The sequence below is a fragment of the Ambystoma mexicanum genome, chromosome 13, assembly GCF_040938575.1.
Source record: "Ambystoma mexicanum isolate Mex_15411 chromosome 13, UKY_AmexF1_1, whole genome shotgun sequence".
Lineage (NCBI taxonomy): Eukaryota > Metazoa > Chordata > Amphibia > Caudata > Ambystomatidae > Ambystoma > Ambystoma mexicanum.
This window is the reverse complement of record NC_090938.1, coordinates 787,258,016-787,278,380: the sequence shown is the minus strand read 5'-3', so window position 1 is coordinate 787,278,380 and position 20,365 is coordinate 787,258,016. Positions and strand designations below refer to the sequence as shown.

Sequence of the window (20,365 nt, the reverse complement as noted above, 5' to 3'; positions counted from 1 at the left end):
TCCCCAAATCCACAGAGCCGCTCATCATCGTTGTGCCTGGGCCTCTTCGAGTTCATTTATTCTTATCCGACATTTTGTGTAAAGAAATCACTGTCTGCAATGACATTCTAGCGCCGTGATACCTCCGGGCTCTGGGCACTATCAACAAATATAATAAATGAACATGAAAGAGGCAAATCAAAGTTCAGATTCACTTTCGGAACTAAAACAGCTTTTTAATTATAATCCACATTTGATAGACACTGGCTTCAGCTGTGCGAATGCTTAAGTATAACATTATTTGGCTAAATATTCGAATGCTGGCAGAACACCAGCCAAATGCAAATTTGAAGCTAAACTTTGGTACAGGCCTATGCAGTGTTAGCTCTATGATGTCAACCCACGTCCCCAGCGAAGCTGCCATCAGCATAATATGTTTGCTGCGTTACTGTGTGAATTAACCACCTAACATTGCAAACGTGGCTCCAGTGACGCCCCACCGTGTGTAGCTTTCCACGTCAACACAGGATGGAATTGTCAAGAAAATATGCTATTGCTACAATAAGCCGCTGTGGCTGAAGCGTAGAGTGCCGGACCCCCACTCAATGTCATACTCTGGGCCTCATCACGAGTTTGGCCAGAGCCCTTAAATTGCGCCATCAACGGTATTACTGCTGCATTTCAGGGCTGCCCAAATCATGAGTTGGCCAGAAAATGGCATTTTTACCTCCAGCTTTTTGCAGTTTTCGGCATTATTACCACCGGTGCAATTACCGCCAGCGGTAATAACATTTCCCAAACCCATTGGGTCCATAGAAATGGGGATTTACCGCCTATGCGCAACAGTTGTGGTAGTGCTATTAGCATTGGGCGGGAATCCCGGTGGTATTACCGCCGGTATACCGCACAACTCGTGATGAGGCCTCTGAAAGGAGCCTGGGAGCTTTATTCATGAAAAATACACCTCCTGCTACAGCATGCAATGTATTCATCCCATGGCTTCCCAAATGTGGTGAAACTGACATGGCTTCCTAAACGTGGTGAAACTGACATGGCTTCCCAAACATTGTGAAACTGGCATGGAAATCTGTGTTATAATTATGGAATTCCCTGGCAAAATAACCTCACACTGGGGCAGCAAGTATCACACTGCACGCCAGCCCCATGGTACAAGTAAATCAGGCAAGGTAGACCACTTACCTAGATTTCCCTCAACCTGTAATTAACATGCGAATGCCACTGCTGTCAGCCCAGTGCAGGCCACCCCTGAGTGGGTCTGGAGATAATTCCAAGTCCATGATCGTGCACGGCCGATATAGGCTTGGTCCAACCCCCTGAGCCCAAAGTAGTCCCAGGTGCACGCAGGCAAGACAGCCAATCTGGGCCCTCACTCAATTACCAGTCAGAGGTGTGGTCCTTCAGTGAGAGGTCTACCCAGGGGGAGGGGAAACACAGCATTAAGCCCTTAGCCCCAACCAAAGTGTGTGGGTTGCAGGGGTAGGGGGTTGCAATTGGAGAATACTGGAGGCAGTGAAAGAAGCAGGAGAGATGGAAGTGACTGGATAGGTAGAAGCAGTGGAGAGCAGGAGGAGGTGTGAGAGCTAGGTTGGTCAAGGAGGAGGGGCTAACATCAGGAGAGATTTGGCAGGAGGAGGTGTGAGAGCTAGGATGGTCAAGGAGGAGAGGCTAACATCAGGAGAGATTTGGCAGGAGGAGGTGTGAGCTAGGATGGTCAAGGAGGAGGGCATAACATCAGGAGGAGAGATTTGGCAGGAGGAGGTGTGAGCTAGGATGGTCAAGGAGGAGGGGCTAACATCAGGAGAGATTTGGCAGGAGGAGGTGTGAGCTAGGATGGTCAAGGAGGAGGGCATAACATCAGGAGGAGAGATTTGGCAGGAGGAGGTGTGAGAGCTAGGATGGTCAAGGAGGAGGGCATAACATCAGGAGGAGAGATTTGGCAGGAGGAGGTGTGAGATCTAGGATGGTCAAGGAGGAGGGGCTAACATCAGGAGGAGAAATTTGGCAGGAGGAGGTGTGAGATAGGCTGGTCAAGGAGGAGGGGATAACATCAGGAGGAGAGATTTGGCAGGAGGAGGCGTGAGAGCTAGGTTGGTCAAGGAGGAGGGCATAACATCAGGAGGAGAGATTTGGCATGAGGAGGTGCGGGAGCTAGGTTGGTCAAGGAGGAGGGCATAACATCAGGTGGAGAGATTTGGCAGGAGGAGGTGTGAGCTAGGATGGTCAAGGAGGAGGGGCTAACATCAGGAGAGATTTGGCAGGAGGAGGTGTGAGAGCTAGGATGGTCAAGGAGGAGGGGCTAACATCAGGAGAGATTTGGCAGAAGGGGGTGTGAGAGCTAGGATGGTCAAGGAGGAGGGCATAACATCAGGAGGAGAGATTTGGCAGGAGGAGGTGTGAGAGCTAGGATGGTCAAGGAGGAGGGGATAATATCAGGAGGAGAAATTTGGCAGGAGGAGGTGTGAGCTAGGATGGTCAAGGAGGAGGGGATAACATCAGGAGAGATTTGGCAGGAGGAGGTGTGAGAGCTAGGATGGTCAAGGAGGAGGGGCTAACATCAGGAGAGATTTGGCAGGAGGAGGTGTGAGAGCTAGGATGGTCAAGGAGGAGGGGCTAACATCAGGAAAGATTTGGCAGGAGGAGGTGCGAGAGCTAGGATGGTCAAGGAGGAGGGCATAACATCAGGAGGAGAGATTTGGCAGGAGGAGGTGTGAGATCTAGGATGGTCAAGGAGGAGGGGCTAACATCAGGAGGAGAAATTTGGCAGGAGGAGGTGTGAGATAGGATGGTCAAGGAGGAGGGGATAACATCAGGAGGAGAGATTTGGCAGGAGGAGGCGTGAGAGCTAGGTTGGTCAAGGAGGAGGGCATAACATCAGGAGGAGAGATTTGGCATGAGGAGGTGCGAGAGCTAGGTTGGTCAAGGAGGAGGGCATAACATCAGGAGGAGAGATTTGGCAGGAGGAGGTGTGAGCTAGGATGGTCAAGGAGGAGGGGCTAACATCAGGAGAGATTTGGCAGGAGGAAGTGTGAGAGCTAGGATGGTCAAGGAGGAGGGGCTAACATCAGGAGGGATTTGGCAGAAGGGGGTGTGAGAGCTAGGATGGTCAAGGAGGAGGGCATAACATCAGGAGGAGAGATTTGGCAGGAGGAGGTGTGAGAGCTAGGATGGTCAAGGAGGAGGGGATAACATCAGGAGGAGAAATTTGGCAGGAGGAGGTGTGAGCTAGGATGGTCAAGGAGGAGGGGATAACATCAGGAGAGATTTGGCAGGAGGAGGTGTGAGAGCTAAGATGGTCAAGAAGGAGGGGCTAACATCAGGAGAGATTTGGCAGGAGGAGGTGTGAGAGCTAGGATGGTCAAGGAGGAGGGGCTAACATCAGGAGAGATTTGGCAGGAGGTGTGAGAGCTAGGATGGTCAAGGAGGAGGGCATAACATCAGGAGGAGAGATTTGGCAGGAGGAGGTGTGAGATCTAGGATGGTCAAGGAGGAGGGGCTAACATCAGGAGGAGAAATTTGGCAGGAGGAGGTGTGAGATAGGATGGTCAAGGAGGAGGGGATAACATCAGGAGGAGAGATTTGGCAGGAGGAGGCGTGAGAGCTAGGTTGGTCGAGGAGGAGGGCATAACATCAGGAGGAGAGATTTGGCATGAGGAGGTGCGAGAGCTAGGTTGGTCAAGGAGGAGGGCATAACATCAGGAGGAGAGATTTGGCAGGAGGAGGTGTGAGAGCTAGGCTGGTCAAGGAAGAGGCGATAAGATCAGGAGGAGAGATTTGGCAGGAGGAGGTGTGAGAGCTAGGTTGGTCAAGGAGGAGGGTATAACATCAGGAGGAGAGATTTGGCAGGAGGAGGTGTGAGAGCTAGGTTGGTAAAGGAGGAGGGCATAACATCAGGAGGAGAGATTTGGCAGGAGGAGATGTGAGAGCTAGGATGGCCAAGGAGGAAGGCATAACATCAGGAGGAGAGATTTGGCAGGAGGAGTTGTGAGAGCTAGGATGGCCAAGGAGGAAGGCATAACATCAGGAGGAGATATTTGGCAGGAGGAGGTGGCCAGAAGGACCAGGCTGAAGGAAGAGGCAGCAACAGCAGAGAAGGCAACAAGAAGAGGCGGTAACGTCAGATGAAGGTCAGGTCCACAGGGTGGAGGAGATAACAGCACACCAAAGAGCTGGAGAGGAAGTGGTGTAACTCGTGGTGCAGGAGGAAGTGGTACAGACAAGCGGCTTGCAGGGGTGAGAACATTAGAGGCCCGGGAGGGATTCAGAAGAAGAGAGTAGTTCAGAAGAGCCAGAAAGTGGAAATCCATGAACTGGAGGGAGTAGAGAACGTGTTAAGGGAAGTCGCACAGAGGTCACAAGGCACCGCACCAGTGGAACAAAGCGATACCATCCCAGTAGGTGAAGGCAAAGTGACGGTGTCCTCCTAGTAGGTGAAGGCAAAGTGACGGTGTCCTCCTAGTAGGTGAAGGCAAAGTGAAAGTGTGCTCCTAGTAGGTGAAGGTAAAGTGAAGGTGTGCTCATAGTAAATGAAGAGAAAGTGAAGGTGTGCTCCTAGTAGGTGAAGGGAAAGTGAAGGTGTCCTCCTAGTAAATGAAGAGAAAGTGAAGGTGTGCTCCTAGTAGGTGAAGGTAAAGTGAAGGTGTGCTCATAGTAAATGAAGAGAAAGTGAAGGTGTGCTCCTAGTAGGTGAAGGCAAAGTGACGGTGTCCTCCTAGTAGGTGAAGGCAAAGTGAAGGTGTGCTCCTAGTTGGTGAACGGAAAGTGAAGGTGTGCTCCTAGTAGGTGAAGGAAAAGTGAAGGTGTGCTCCTAGTAGGTGAATGGAAAGTGAAGGTGTGCTCCTAGTAGGTGAAGGGAAAGTGAAGGTGTGCTCCTAGTAGGTGATGGTAAAGTGAAGGTCTGCTCCTAGTAAATGAAGAGAAAGTGAAGGTGTGATCCTAGTAGGTGAATGGAAAGTGAAGGTGTGCTCCTAGTAGGTGAAGGGAAAGTGAAGGTGGGCTCCTAGTAGGTGATGGTAAAGTGAAGGTGTGCTCATAGTAAATGAAGAGAAAGTGAAGGTGTGCTCCTAGTAGGTGAAGGGAAAGTGTCAGTGTCCTACTAGTAGGTGAAGGGAAAGTGACGGTGTCCTCCTAGTAGGTGAAGGCAAAGTGAAAGTGTGCTCCTAGTAGGTGAAGGTAAAGTGAAGGTGTGCTCATAGTAAATGAAGAGAAAGTGAAGGTGTGCTCCTAGTAGGTGAAGGGAAAGTGACAGTGTCCTCCTAGTAGGTGAAGGGAAAGTGACGGTGTCCTCCTAGTAGGTGAAGGCAAAGTGAAAGTGTGCTCCTAGTAGGTGAAGGTAAAGTGAAGGTGTGCTCATAGTAAATGAAGAGAAAGTGAAGGTGTGCTCCTAGTAGGTGAAGGGAAAGTGACAGTGTCCTCCTAGTAGGTGAAGGGAAAGTGACGGTGTCCTCCTAGTAGGTGAAGGCAAAGTGAAAGTGTGCTCCTAGTAGGTGAAGGTAAAGTGAAGGTGTGCTCATAGTAAATGAAGAGAAAGTGAAGGTGTGCTCCTAGTAGGTGAAGGGAAAGTGACGGTGTCCTCCTAGTAGGTGAAGGGAAAGTGAAGGTGTGCTCCTAGTAGGTGAAGGGAAAGTGAAGGTGTGCTCCTAGTAGGTGAAGGGAAAGTGAAGGTGTGCTCCTAGTAGGTGAAGGGAAAGTGAAGGTGTGCTCCTAGTAGGTGAAGGTAAAGTGAAGGTGTGCTCATAGTAAATGAAGAGAAAGTGAAGGTGTGCTCCTAGTAGGTGAAGGAAAAGTGATGGTGTCCTTCTAGTAGGTGAAGGGAAAGTGAAGGTGTGCTCCTAGTAAATGAAGAGAAAGTGAAGGTGTGCTCCTAGTAGGTGAAGGGAAAGTGAAGGTGTGCTCATAGTAAATGAAGGAAAAGTGAAGGTGTGCTCCTAGTAGGTGAAGGGAAAATTAAGGCGTCCTCATAGTAGGTGAAGGGAAAGTGAAGGTGTGCTCCTAGTAGGTGAAGGGAAAGTGACGGTGTGCAGTGATTGAAGGAGACAAAGGCTCGTACATAGACAAAAAAAGTGGGACGGTTCCTGTGGGCCAGATCAGCCCCAGGCAGAACCAGATGATGAGGGAAGGAAGGAGACAGGGACGAGGTGGTTACGGTCAGATCAGAAGGGCGAAGAGCAGGGAATCGCGGGAAGGCATAGGCAGACCCCAGGCCCCTCTCCAGACCCTGACTCATCAGACTGCCATGGACTTGCTGCCAGAAACACTCAAGGGGTACAGATTAGATGAAAGAGAAGGATTCAGGTCACCGCTCAGCCCACAAAGGCAGAGAAGGGAGATGACGCAAATTCCGGGAACTGTCTGAACAAGGGCACTTGCTCCAGGGGCCGAAGGCCTAACTACCCACATCCACAGAGAGCAAGACATTTGGGGGACGACCCTCCTGATTATCATTGCTTGTGGAAAGTTCTCCACCTTTGGTTTTAAGTTAGCTGCTACTTGTATGCAGCCCCCCCCCATTATGTAGCGATAGGACATCATTTGGTCTTAGCGTCATCCTGATCCCAGTTGACCTACAATGCAGGTTGCATAGCAGAAAGAGAACATCCATAAAATCATTTCTGAATTTGTCAACCACAACTGCACCTCAACCCATTCTGCCCCATCGCAATCACTCTGTGACTCACTCTTCCTACACTTCTACACCACTGCTCGTGAAAGGACGACTGTTCTTAACAGCAAACTGTCCCTCCTCTCCCCCACCCAATGACCGAGCAACCCATCAACCACCCCTCCCCACTCCGCCCCATTCCCCGATGTACCCATTTTCGATTCCTTCAAACCGATCTCCAGCGACACGTTTCTTGACCTACTATCAGCTAGCAAACCATCTGGCTCCCCCCTTGTCCCCTGCCCCACCTCTGTCTTAAAAGAAATATTCTCATCCACCTGCGCAGGAGAACACGCGGGAACAGTACTAAATGATTCCCTCGGCTCTGGCGTCTTTCCCGATGCCTTCAAAATCGTGCATGTCAAGCCTCTTCTTAAAAAACCATCCCTCGACCACAAAAACGACAGACCCATCTCAAACGCCAGATTCCTTGCAAAACTCATCTCATCGACCGGACATCATACTCCCAGCTAAATGCCTTTGTCGAATCTAATAACCTCCTCGACCCCGCTCAATCAGGCTTCAGACCTCGACATGGTACCGAAACCACTCTGACCTCAATCTGGGATGACCTTAAGATCACTGCTGACTCTGAAGGATGCGCCACACTAATTCTCCGTTACCTCTCTGCATCGTTCGACACAATCAACCACTCAATCCTCCTTGACCGTTTCCACTCCCTTGGAATCCGTCGCACTGCTCTCAAGTGGATCGCCTCCTTCCTTAGCAACAGGAAGCAAATAACCCTCCCCTCCCCTTTTGTTTCATCTGCTCGCTCACTTAATACCAGAGTACCGCAAGACGCATGTCTATTTGCTCTCCTATTCAAACCCTACATGTCCACACTCCCTGGAATCATCCGCCCGCACAACATCTCGTGCTACAGCTATGCTGACGATACACAAATCATCCTTAAATTCCACAACTCAGACACACACCCCCAGCCCCACCTCGAAGCCTGTCTCCTAGATATGGACCGATGGATGACAAACCACCTCCTCTTGAACCCCAATAAAACCGAAATCATGGTCTGCGGCAACACTGCTCTCCTACCTCATCCGCTTCCTTGGCCCCCTTCCGTAGGCCAACCCGCCCAACCCCCCCGACACTGTATAAAACCTAGGCTGCACTATGGACTCTGGCCTAACCCTCTCCCAGCAGATCAACAATGTGTCTGAAGGTTGTCACTACCATCTAATAACTTCTCAGACGCATCTTTCCCCTACCTCTCCTTCCCGAACAGACTTGCCGCAGTTATGTCCATTGTCTTGTCAAGACTGGACTATGCCAACTCCCTTTACCTAGGACTCCCAGCATACCACCTTCATAAACTCCAAAGAGCCCAAAACGCTGCTGCTAAACTGCTCCTCGCCCTGGGTCCAAGAGACCACATCCCTCCAGCTCTCCGAACCCTCCACTGGCTCCCAGTCAGACGAAGGGCCTCCTTCAAGACCTTCTGCATCAATCGCCATGCAGTGCACAAGACCGGCCCACTATACCTGCAAGAAAAGCTAAAACCTTACCTCCCACCCGCACCCTAAGATCAAGCACCGCCCTCCTTTGAGTGATCCCAACCACCAACTCCGTCAGGATCGGAGGATACTCTTTCTCAGCTTTGGCCCCGACTCTGTGGAACTCGCCTCCCCCACATATTCGACACACCCAAGACTATATGACGTTCCGCAAAGTACTTAAAATGTGGCTGCTTCAATAAACAGCAACCTCATCCCTAGAAACGACAGTATCTCCAACAACCAATGGCCTAATACACATTGGAACTCCTGACCATATCACCAGTGAACATGACCATCAAGCCAGCTATTTGACACTGTATCCATGAATCCAGAATAATGACCTCCTTGGATCAAAACTCTTCCCAATTCCCTGTTCCACAACTCGTCTAGTCCCGTGACATCGCTGTGCCCCCCGCGTGTCGCTGTATACTGTTCTCCCGTACTATCACTATGTATCCCTCTGTATTGCCCTCTCCTCTAGTCCCCTGTGATGTCATCTGTATACCCCACTGTACCCGTGTCTCGCTGTGTACCCTGCCTCCCTGTTCCCCTTGACGTCGCTATGTATCCCTCTACCCCCGTCCTGTCGCAGTAAGCCAAACCCTCTGTCTCCCTGTGCCCCTTGTGCCTGTGTGTCGCTGTGTTGCCTCTGTATTGCCCTCCCCTCTAGTCCCTGTGATGTCCACTGTGCCAGTGTCCCGCTGTGTACCCTGCATCCATGTTCCCCATGATGTGGCTATGTATCCCTCTACCCCTGTCCTGTTATTGTAAGCCCTGCCCTCTGTTTCCCTGTGCCCCTTGTGTCCCTGTGTGACCCTGCCTCCCTGTTCCCCCTGATGCTGCTATGTATCCCTCTACCCCTGTCACTGTAAGCCTAGCCTCTGTCTCCCTGTGGCCCTTGTGCCCGTGTGTCGCTGTGTACCCTGCCTCCCTGTTCCCCTTGACGTCGCTATGTATCCCTCTACCCCCGTCCTGTCGCAGTAAGCCAAACCCTCTGTCTCCCTGTGCCCCTTGTGCCCGTGTGTCGCTGTGTGACCCTGCCTCCATGTCCCCCACAATGTCGCTATGTATCCCTCTACCCCCGTCCTGTCGCAGTAAGCCAAACCCTCTGTCTCCCTGTGGCCCTTGTGCCCGTGTGTCACTGTGTTCCCTGCGCCCTGTTCCCCTGATGTCGCTATGGATCCCTCTACCCCCGTCCTCTCGCTGTAAGCCCTGCCCTCTGTCTCCCTGTGCCCCTTGTGCCCGTGTGTCGCTGTGTTGCCTCTGTATTGCCCTCCCCTCTAGTCCCTGTGATGTCCACTGTGCCAGTGTCCCGCTGTGTACCCTGCATCCATGTTCCCCATTATGTTGCTATGTATCCCTCTACCCCTGTCCTGTTATTGTAAGCCCTGCCCTCTGTTTCCCTGTGCCCATTGTGCCCCTTGTGTCCCTGTGTGACCCTGCCTCCCTGTTCCCCCTGATGCTGCTATGTATCCCTCTACCCCTGTCACTGTAAGCCCAGCCCTCTGTCTCCCTGTGCCCCTTGTGCCCGTGTGTCGCTGTGTGACCCTGCCTCCATGTCCCCCACGATGTCGCTATGTATCCCTCTACCCCCGTCCTGTCGCAGTAAGCCCAACCCTCTGTCTCCCTGTGCCCCTTGTGCCTGTGTGTCGCTGTGTTGCCTCTGCATTGCCCTCCTCTCTAGTCCCTGTGATGTCCACTGTGCCAGTGTCCCGCTGTGTACCCTGCATCCATGTTCCCCATGATGTCGCTATGTATCCCTCTACCCCCGTCCTGTCGCAGTAAGCCAAACCCTCTGTCTCCCTGTGATGTCCACTGTGCCCGTGTCTTGCTGTGTGACCCTGCCTCCATGTTCCCCTTGACGTCGCTATGTATCCCTCTACCCCTGTCCTGTTATTGTAAGCCCTGCCCTCTCTATACTTATGCCCCTTGTGTCTGTGTTTCGCTGTGTGGTCCTGCCTCCATGTCCCCCACGATGTCGCTATGTATCCCTCTACCCCGTCCTGTCGCAGTAAGCCCAATCCTCTGTCTCCCTGTGCCCCTTATACCCGTGTGTCGCTGTGTTGCCTCTGCATTGCCCTCCTCTCTAGTCCCTGTGATGTCCACTGTGCCAGTGTCCCGCTGTGTACCCTGCCTCCATGTTCCCCTTGACGTCGCTATGTATCCCTCTACCCCTGTCCTGTTATTGTAAGCCCTGCCCTCTCTATACTTATGCCCCTTGTGCCTGTGTGTCGCTGTGTGGTCCTGCCTCCATGTCCCGAATGGTGTAGCTATGTATCCCTCTACCCCCGACCTGTTTCAGTAAGCCTAGCCTCTGTCTCCCTGTGGCCCTTGTGCCCGTGTGTCACTGTGTTCCCTGCGCCCTGTTCCCCTGATGTCGCTATGGATCCCTCTACCCCCGTCCTCTCGCTGTAAGCCCTGCCCTCTGTTTCCCTGTGCCCCGTGTGTCGCTGTGTGACCCTGCCTCCCTGTTCCCCCTGATGCTGCTATGTATCCCTCTACCCCTGTCACTGTAAGCCCAGCCCTCTGTCTCCCTGTGCCCCTTGTGTCGCTGTGTGACCCTGCCTCCATGTCCCCCACGATGTCGCTATGTATCCCTCTACCCCCGTCCTGTCGCAGTAAGCCCAACCCTCTGTCTCCCTGTGCCCCTTGTGCCCGTGTGTCGCTGTGTGACCCTGCCTCCCTGTTCCCCCTGATGCTGCTATGTATCCCTCTACCCCCGTCCTCTCGCTGTAAGCCCTGCCCTCTGTCTCCCTGTGCCCCTTGTGCCCTTGTGTCGCTGTGTGACCCTGCCTCCCTGTTCCCCCTGATGCTGCTATGTATCCCTCTACCCCCGTCCTCTCGCTGTAAGCCCTGCCCTCTGTTTCCCTGTGCCCCTTGTGCCCGTGTGTCGCTGTGTGACCCTGCCTCCATGTTCCCCCTGATGCTGCTATGTATCCCTCTACCCCCGTCCTCTCGCTGTAAGCCCTGCCCTCTGTTTCCCTGTGCCCCTTGTGCCCGTGTGTCGCTGTGTGACCCTGCCTCCATGTTCCCCCTGATGCTGCTATGTATCCCTCTACCCCCGTCCTCTCGCTGTAAGCCCTGCCCTCTGTTTCCCTGTGCCCCTTGTGTCCCTGTGGGACCCTGCCTCCCTGTTCCCCCTGATGCTGCTATGTATCCCTCTACCCCTGTCACTGTAAGCCCAGCCCTCTGTCTCCCTGTGCCCCTTGTGCCCGTGTGTCGCTGTGTGACCCTGCCTCCCTGTTCCCCCTGATGCTGCTATGTATCCCTCTACCCCCGTCCTCTCGCTGTAAGCCCTGCCCTCTGTTTCCCTGTGCCCCTTGTGTCGCTGTGGGACCCTGCCTCCCTGTTCCCCCTGATGCTGCTATGTATCCCTCTACCCCCGTCCTCTCGCTGTAAGCCCTGCCCTCTGTTTCCCTGTGCCCCTTGTGTCGCTGTGGGACCCTGCCTCCCTGTTCCCCCTGATGCTGCTATGTATCCCTCTACCCCTGTCACTGTAAGCCCAGCCCTCTGTCTCCCTGTGCCCCTTGTGTCGCTGTGTGACCCTGCCTCCATGTCCCCCACGATGTCGCTATGTATCCCTCTACCCCCGTCCTGTCGCAGTAAGCCCAACCCTCTGTCTCCCTGTGCCCCTTGTGCCCGTGTGTCGCTGTGTGACCCTGCCTCCCTGTTCCCCCTGATGCTGCTATGTATCCCTCTACCCCCGTCCTCTCGCTGTAAGCCCTGCCCTCTGTCTCCCTGTGCCCCTTGTGCCCTTGTGTCGCTGTGTGACCCTGCCTCCCTGTTCCCCCTGATGCTGCTATGTATCCCTCTACCCCCGTCCTCTCGCTGTAAGCCCTGCCCTCTGTTTCCCTGTGCCCCTTGTGCCCGTGTGTCGCTGTGTGACCCTGCCTCCATGTTCCCCCTGATGCTGCTATGTATCCCTCTACCCCCGTCCTCTCGCTGTAAGCCCTGCCCTCTGTTTCCCTGTGCCCCTTGTGCCCGTGTGTCGCTGTGTGACCCTGCCTCCATGTTCCCCCTGATGCTGCTATGTATCCCTCTACCCCCGTCCTCTCGCTGTAAGCCCTGCCCTCTGTTTCCCTGTGCCCCTTGTGTCCCTGTGGGACCCTGCCTCCCTGTTCCCCCTGATGCTGCTATGTATCCCTCTACCCCTGTCACTGTAAGCCCAGCCCTCTGTCTCCCTGTGCCCCTTGTGCCCGTGTGTCGCTGTGTGACCCTGCCTCCCTGTTCCCCCTGATGCTGCTATGTATCCCTCTACCCCCGTCCTCTCGCTGTAAGCCCTGCCCTCTGTTTCCCTGTGCCCCTTGTGTCGCTGTGGGACCCTGCCTCCCTGTTCCCCCTGATGCTGCTATGTATCCCTCTACCCCCGTCCTCTCGCTGTAAGCCCTGCCCTCTGTTTCCCTGTGCCCCTTGTGTCGCTGTGGGACCCTGCCTCCCTGTTCCCCCTGATGCTGCTATGTATCCCTCTACCCCTGTCACTGTAAGCCCAGCCCTCTGTCTCCCTGTGCCCCTTGTGCCCATCCACAATGCATATGTACTTTGTGGATGTACTATCAAATCACACCATATCATATCACTAGGCTTACTCTCTACTCTACACCATCACACAATCAGAGTACAGCTACACCCCGCGATAAATCCGGCCTAGCTGCTCACATGCGAACATTACCCCATGAACACCCCATCATTTTAAATAAAATGCAGCTATACCCCATGACAAACCGGCCTAGCTGCACACATAAGCGTCCTACAGGCCTAACGCGCCAGAACCCAGTCTGGCTGTCCACCCACCAGACCGCGCACATTCAACTGACATCCCCACCACCACACCTAACGCTAGGATGCAGCTACCATCAGGCAGTTACATCAGCTGCACACATAACTGGTGCACCCATGCACCCTACGACACTTACTCTCTCTACTGACCTGGACTGCGGTCCCTGAAGGCGTTCAACCTATCAGCGCTTTGAGGTCATACCAATGATATATAGAGCGCTACATAAATGCCAAATAACATAACATAACATGAATGCAACGCTGCATGCTGGGAAACGGAGTACAAAGTCCCATAGCAAACTGAGAAACTGCTGACCAATAAAATGATGCATGCTGGGAAACTGAGAAGAAAGACCCGTGGCAAACTGAGGAAGCTGGTGTCTATGTTCAGAAATAAAGTCTAATGTCCTCGAAAGAATTGAGAAAACGTATCTCAAAGGACACGTGCGCCTTTGAGAGACTCCCTCACGAGTCCCGCCAGCCTGTAAGAGACCTGTCTGCTACTGATTGCCTAAAGGTAGGGAAAGTGAATTCTAGCATAATCCAGCTTGAGCTGACACATGCTGCTGCCAAAGAATACTTGCAAGTTATGGAAAGGGAAGGCGAACTACGCAGAAGACTTTCATGAGAATACATGACAACACCAAGACCGCAACACCGAAGAGCAAACCTGAACTACACACCTTTTGCATTATTGAGGCCTTTTTTCTGCCTCACCCTGTCTGTCACAGAGTGGAGCAGTCAGAACAGCTCTGCCAGGACTGTTCGCTCCGCACTGGCGCCCTCTGGTGGAAGGTAGAGTGTAGTCCACTTTTAAGGCCTGAGCCAATGCAACAATGTGGCTGGCCACTAGGCGTCGCTGCTTGCCATTGCAAAGACACAACTGTGACCCTTGTGGCAGAGAAGCAGATTGCAGTGCATCTCAAAGATTAGCTTTTTTCTGATTGGCTACACTCCAGTCCATTTGACCATTGCCAGGCACTGGCTACGGACCGAGTCTAGCAATCTCCAGATCCGGTTCTCGGGCATTCCGCCTTTTTCTCTATTCCGTTTCGTCCACAGGGCCGGTATCGTTCACTCAACCTGTTTCATCTCTTTCAGCCTCTTTCTTCTCTTCTCCCCACTAGTGCCTGGCCAGTGTTGCAGAGAGTGGCGATGTGTGGAGTCCAACCGGCTGGAGGACTGGCTAACCGGCCCCGATGTGCTGAGAGTGGCGGATGGCAATGTCATCGGTGAGAACCCTGGCAGAGCATGGGAGAGAGGTTCCCGGCCCTTGGCAAGCCACCACCACCACCCTGGCGGAACCCCCCGGAGACTGGATAAGTTAAAGACGGTGGAGGACCCATCCGCCATGATTGCAGTGGAGGGACCAGATGGGAGTGGTACAGGTGAGAGGTGGCAAAGGGCCGCGAGTCAGACTTGAGGTGCACTGGCATAACTGTATATACGGGTCCTGGGTACACAGGGTTGGGTGGAACAGAGATCAACAGGTTTATCAATGGGCCTGATCATTTGCCTGTCTCTTGGTATGTCAATGGATCCCTCTGTATCAATGGATCTACCTATGACATGCAAAATAAATTATAACCACTGGCATTCCTCCAAGCCATTGTTCTACAGGGGCGGGGAGACCACGTGCAAATCATGCTTGGCCCCCCCTCCATTCAAAAGCCGCAGCTTTGCCGGTTCTGCTAGGCCACATCCCTTCTGCACGAGACCACCAGCACCCCCAGACATGTTTCGACCTCAGTGGCGTCATCAGTTGGGTGCAGCGTGGGTCTGTAGGGACAGCAGACTCGTCCCAATGGGTGGGGTGCTGTCTGAGGTGCCGGCGAGTGGAGCCTGCAGGTGGGAAGTCCAGGTGCACGGAATACGAGCGTAGAAACTGCTGTAGTCTTCTGAAGGGAGGGTTGGGTGTTTCCACCCCTCTCTGTGTGGGCAAGATCCAGAGCGTGTCCAGTGCCACCGGGCAGCTGATAGAATGCACGTGGCTGAGGAGCGAGGGTCACCCAACCAGAAGTGCAAGCCTGCAATAGTGGCTCGAGGCTGGGAGGGTAGTTACTGCACAGAGTAGAGCCTGTCCTTCTTTTCGTCCCATCTCTTTTTGGATGTCTCTCTCTTTCCCTGACCATACATACATGTACAAGCTGTACCCCTCTGCCCCTGCAGCCACCCGCGAGGGCCACCCCTGCTCTGTGAAGGACGCTGTGTACCAGAACGGGGATCGCTTCCAGATGGCCTGCCACAGCTCCTGCGTCTGCCTGGATGGATCCGTCGCCTGTACGTCTCTGTGCCCACCCACCCACCCTGCCCGGATGCCCGGCTGCCTGGTCATGGAGCAGGTGGCAGGTAAGGCGCTGGCGCGCCCTCCTCTGGCACGCGCCTTTATTCATGTGGTCTCTCATTTCCCTGGGCCCATGGGCTGGAGAGCAGGGCCTTGCTGTCTCTACTCTCAGGAAAACGCATGGTCCAGGGGTAACTTCCAGCACATGGGGCAGTTTCCATGGGGTGCCCATCAGTCAGTCAAACAAACTTTTATTTGGCATAAAACCTAGAAGTGCCCATCACAATGTGGCATATTTGTTAATCCTGCTCCAGAAAAGGAAAGTTGCATCCTGGATCCGGTCCCCAAGACTTACAAGCACTGGGACCCCACCCCCCTTTTCACCCCTTACCAATATTTCTAGAATATTTCCTTGTCTCGCTCCTCTGCAAAATCTCACCTGATCTGCCCCCCCCCAGAAAAAGAATGATTGAGGTTGAAGGCATGGTCTCCCCGGTGAGTGTACTCCATAGCATAAACGTCTCCATGGCAACATCCTTTCCCGCCACAGGGATCAAACCTTCCGCCGCCAAGCCTCTTTAATTCTCATTGCTTCTAGCGTGAGCCTGGCTCAAGAGATGGGAGGGGCCCGGCAGTGGGCTTGGCATTGCATACAGTAGCGCACCACTGCTGGTGGGGGGGCTATTTCATTACTGTGGGCTCTGGTGCCCTGCCTATGGCTACATGCCGCTATTGTAACTGCAGATGTCACGTATGTATCTGCTCAGACATCTTTTCCCTAAATCAAGCCGGCATCCCTCCCCACCCCCCCCCCCCCAGACTGGTAGGTTCTTCATCTCTTCTATACCTTTAATGTATTTATCTGGACGTCTTGAACCCCTCACCCATATTAGAATAGCCTGTGTCCCATATGTATGCAGAATATTCAAAGTGTGACCCTGACGACACCAGTGGTGGGTCCAGGGAGTGGCCTGCGGGGGGAGGGGGGGCACGTGCTACCCCTGGAATCTGATTGGCCACCCCAGGTACCACCCCATTATCCTAAACTATGATCGTTATGTGTGTGTGCGCTCGGACTTCATTCCACCGCTGCATAAGTCAGTGCCCCACTTGAGCCCCCCCAGTGAAGAGTGTCTGGAAACGCCACCGGACGAGACACCCCGACCCCGGTACTTACAATGTGTGAGGCCTGCCCCACTTTCAATCACCCCCTCAAGCAGGATTAGATTAAAGCAGGGTGATTAGACATTCCAGGCGGCTGCACACGGTGCCACCAGTAGAGGAGATCCAGGGAGTGCCCTCTCAGCACTAAAACCATCAAGTCTGGTCTCATTGTGAGGGCGGGGGTGCCACCGCGGCATTGTGTATGGGGCAGTGTTCATCATTCTATGGGTTGTACATACAACTTCCAATGAAAGCAGCATTTTGTGTGACATCTTTTTACATCCCAATCGTGACATGTCACCAACATTGACTAGCACCTACCTTTCTACAAAGTACAGGAGTTTTAAAATGCTATTACCTGCAGTTCACGTGTTCACCAACAGAGGGCAGAGTCTGACTGCTCTACTATTGCAGGAAACGTTGTATGAACCTGTATAGCGGCATGTAAACCTCTCTTCAGCACGCCGCTGCAGGAGGAACAGCAGCCAGGGGTTCTGCAGCTGCAGCCCAGGGCTGGAAGTGCTGTGCGACCATTCAGAGCTGCAATTCCACATCTCTCCACCAGATGGCAGAGCACGGTATTTTTTCCACTGGAGACGGAATTTAAACTTGAGCTCTGGCTCCAGTTTCACATACCACCAGCAGAGGGCACGCAACGTCACAGCTGCAGCCACGCCAGTCAGGAGACCACACTAGCACCACTAGACCACGCCTCCTCCATTAGGCCACGCCCCCTCCTTCAGGCCACACCTCAGACATTAGACACCACTGTATCCCTAGACCACTCCCCCATCTTTAACCATGCCTCCTCCATCAGGCCACGCCCTCTCCATCAGGCCACACCTCATACATTAGACACCAGTGTATCCTTAGGCCACTCCCCCATCTTTAATCCTGCCTCCTCCATTAGGTCACGCCCTCTCCATCAGGCCACACCTCAGACATTAGACACCAGTGTATCCCTAGACCACTCCCCCATCTTTAATCCTGCCTCCTCCATTAGGTCACGCCCCTCCATTAGACCACGCCCCTTCACTAGAGCACATGTCCTCCATTAGACGAAAGAAGAAGAAGAAGAAGAAGACCAGGCCTGCTTCTAGAGGGACATCTCTTGCGTTTTGTTAATAGGCTTTCATGCGCCACACGTCTGTAAGATCAGATCTTTTCCTGTAGACTGCACCAGTGCACCAGACCAAACTCCTACAAGAGACCGCGCCAGGAGTGTTACTAGGTCTGGAAAAGATCAGGGGCTAAGCTAATGTCGGGACTGGCGGGATTCGGGGCTAGCTATATCCTTTTGGTTGTAGCCCCTGAGCTTCTATCTGGGGCTACAACCTAAAGACCCGGGGCTATAGCCCCCTTACCTTCTCCCCCCCAGCAACGCCTCTGGACTGCGCCTTCACCGGTAGATCCAGCTGTGGACCGGCCTACAGGGAACTCTGGGGGTTTCCGGGTGGGCCCCTGCACCATGGGTCTATTTTGTGAGACGCCCTGGTTTTCTCCTCTTTAACCCTCTCTTTGCAACTCCCCCCTTCCACCTTTGCTCCTCCCCCACACCCTTTGGAAGTACAGAATTTGTAAAGACGTTTCCAGTGTGGTGTTCCTTGCGCTCACAAATATCATGTCCGTTTTTCTTAAGTTCAGCTACATTTTAATTCCTATATAGATAGAAACATGCTATACACGTCTTTATTCTGACACATTTGTTTTCCTAATGTTCTTATGGGAGAAACCCCAAACCACCTCCACCAGTCCACACCTCCACCATTAGACCACACCTCCACCATTAGACCACACCTCCACCATTAGACCACAGCTCCACCATTAGACCACAGCTCCACCATTAGATCACAGCTCCACCATTAGACCACACCACCTCTAGACAGACCACACCTCCACCATTAGACCACACCTCCTCTAGACCATACCTCCACCATCAGACCACACCTCCACCATTAGACCACACCTCCACCATTAGACCACACCTCCTCTAGACCACACCTCCACCATTAGACCACAGCTCCACCATTAGACCACAGCTCCACCATTAGATCACAGCTCCACCATTAGACCACACCACCTCTAGACAGACCACACCTCCACCATTAGACCACACCTCCTCTAGACCATACCTCCACCATCAGACCACACCTCCACCATTAGACCACACCTCCACCATTAGACCACACCTCCTCTAGACCACACCTCCACCATTAGACCACACCTACACCATTACACCACACCTCCTCTAGAACACACCTCCACCATTAGACCACACCTCCGCCATTAGACCAGACCACACCTCCACCATTAGACAACACCTCCACCATTAGACCACACCCCCACCATTAGACCACACCTCCTCTAAACCACACCTCCACCCTACCACATCTCCACCAGACCACATCTCCACCATTAGACCACACCTCCACCATTAGACCACACCTCCGCCATTAGACCAGACCACACCTCCACCATTAGACAACACCTCCACCATTAGACCACACCCCCACCATTAGACCACACCTCCTCTAAACCACACCTCCACCCTACCACATCTCCACCAGACCACATCTCCACCATTAGACCACACCTCCACCATTAGACCACACCTCCACCATTATGCCACTCCTCCTCTAGACCACACCTCCACCAATAGACCACACCTCCACCATTAGACCACACCTCCATTAGAACACACCTCCACCATTAGACCACACCTCCACCATTAGACCACACCTCCGCCATTAGACCACACCTCTGCCATTAGACCACACCCCTGCCATTAGACCACACCCCCGCCATTAGACCACACCCCCACCATTAGACCACACCCCCACCATTAGACCACACCTCCTCTAGACCACACCGCCTCTAGACCACACCTTCACCATTAGACCACACCTACACCATTAGACCACACCTCCTCTAGAACACACCTCCGCCATTAGACCACACCTCCGCCATTAGACCACACCTCCACCATTAGACCACACCACCACCATTAGACCACACCCCCACCATTAGACCACACCTCCTCTAGACCACACCTCCTCTAAACCACACCTCCACCAGACCACATCTCCACCATTAGACCACACCTCCACCATTAGACCACACCTCCACCATTACGCCACTCCCCCTCTAGACCACACCTCCACCAATAGACCACACCTCCACCATTAGACCACACCTCCATTAGACCACACCTCCTCTAGAACACACCTCCACCATTAGACCGCACCTCCACCATTAGACCACACCTCTGCCATTAGACCACACCCCTGCCATTAGACCACACCCCCACCATTAGACCACACCTCCTCTAGACCACACCTCCACCATTACACCACACCTCCACCATTACGCCACTCCTCCTCTAGACCACACCTCCACCATTAGACCATACCTCCACCATTAGACCACACCCTCATTAGACCACACCTCTTCTAGACCACACCTCCACCATTAGACCACACTTCCACCATTGGACAACACCTCCTCTAGACCACGCCTCCACCATTAGACCACACCTCCACCATTAGACCACACCTCCACCATTAGACCACACCTCCACCATTAGACCACAGCTCCTCTAGACCACACCTCCACCATTAGATCACACCTCCACCATTAGACCACACCTCCACCATTAGACCACACCTCCCACACTAAATCACACCCTCTCCACTAGACCACACCTCCACCATTAGACCACACCTCTGCCATTCGACCACACCTCCGCCATTAGACCACCCCACCTCCTTCACTTAACAAACCTTCTCCATTTGAAGACGCTTCCTCCACTAGACCACAACTACTCTTTTAGCCCACACCTTCGCTATACCACACTTCCACTATTAGACCACACCTTCTCCTCTTAACATAACCTCTCCATTAGAAGGTACCCCTCCACTAGACCATACCTCCACCATTAGACCCCACAATCTTCACTTAACTATACCTTCT

General features: G+C 53.3%; 1 protein-coding gene across 4 annotated transcripts in view; it reads left to right on the top strand.

Annotated features, from left to right (window-relative positions):
• Positions 1–20,365, top strand: part of LOC138521965 (CCN family member 1-like) — a 154,975-nt gene that overhangs the window by 109,212 nt on the left and 25,398 nt on the right. For all 4 annotated transcript variants that reach the window (XM_069635157.1, XM_069635156.1, XM_069635158.1 and 1 more), the window contains exons 4-5: positions 14,076–14,336; positions 15,118–15,297. In XM_069635157.1, coding sequence (XP_069491258.1) covers positions 14,076–14,336; positions 15,118–15,297 — 441 coding nt within the window. The remainder of the gene's footprint in view (positions 1–14,075; positions 14,337–15,117; positions 15,298–20,365) is intronic.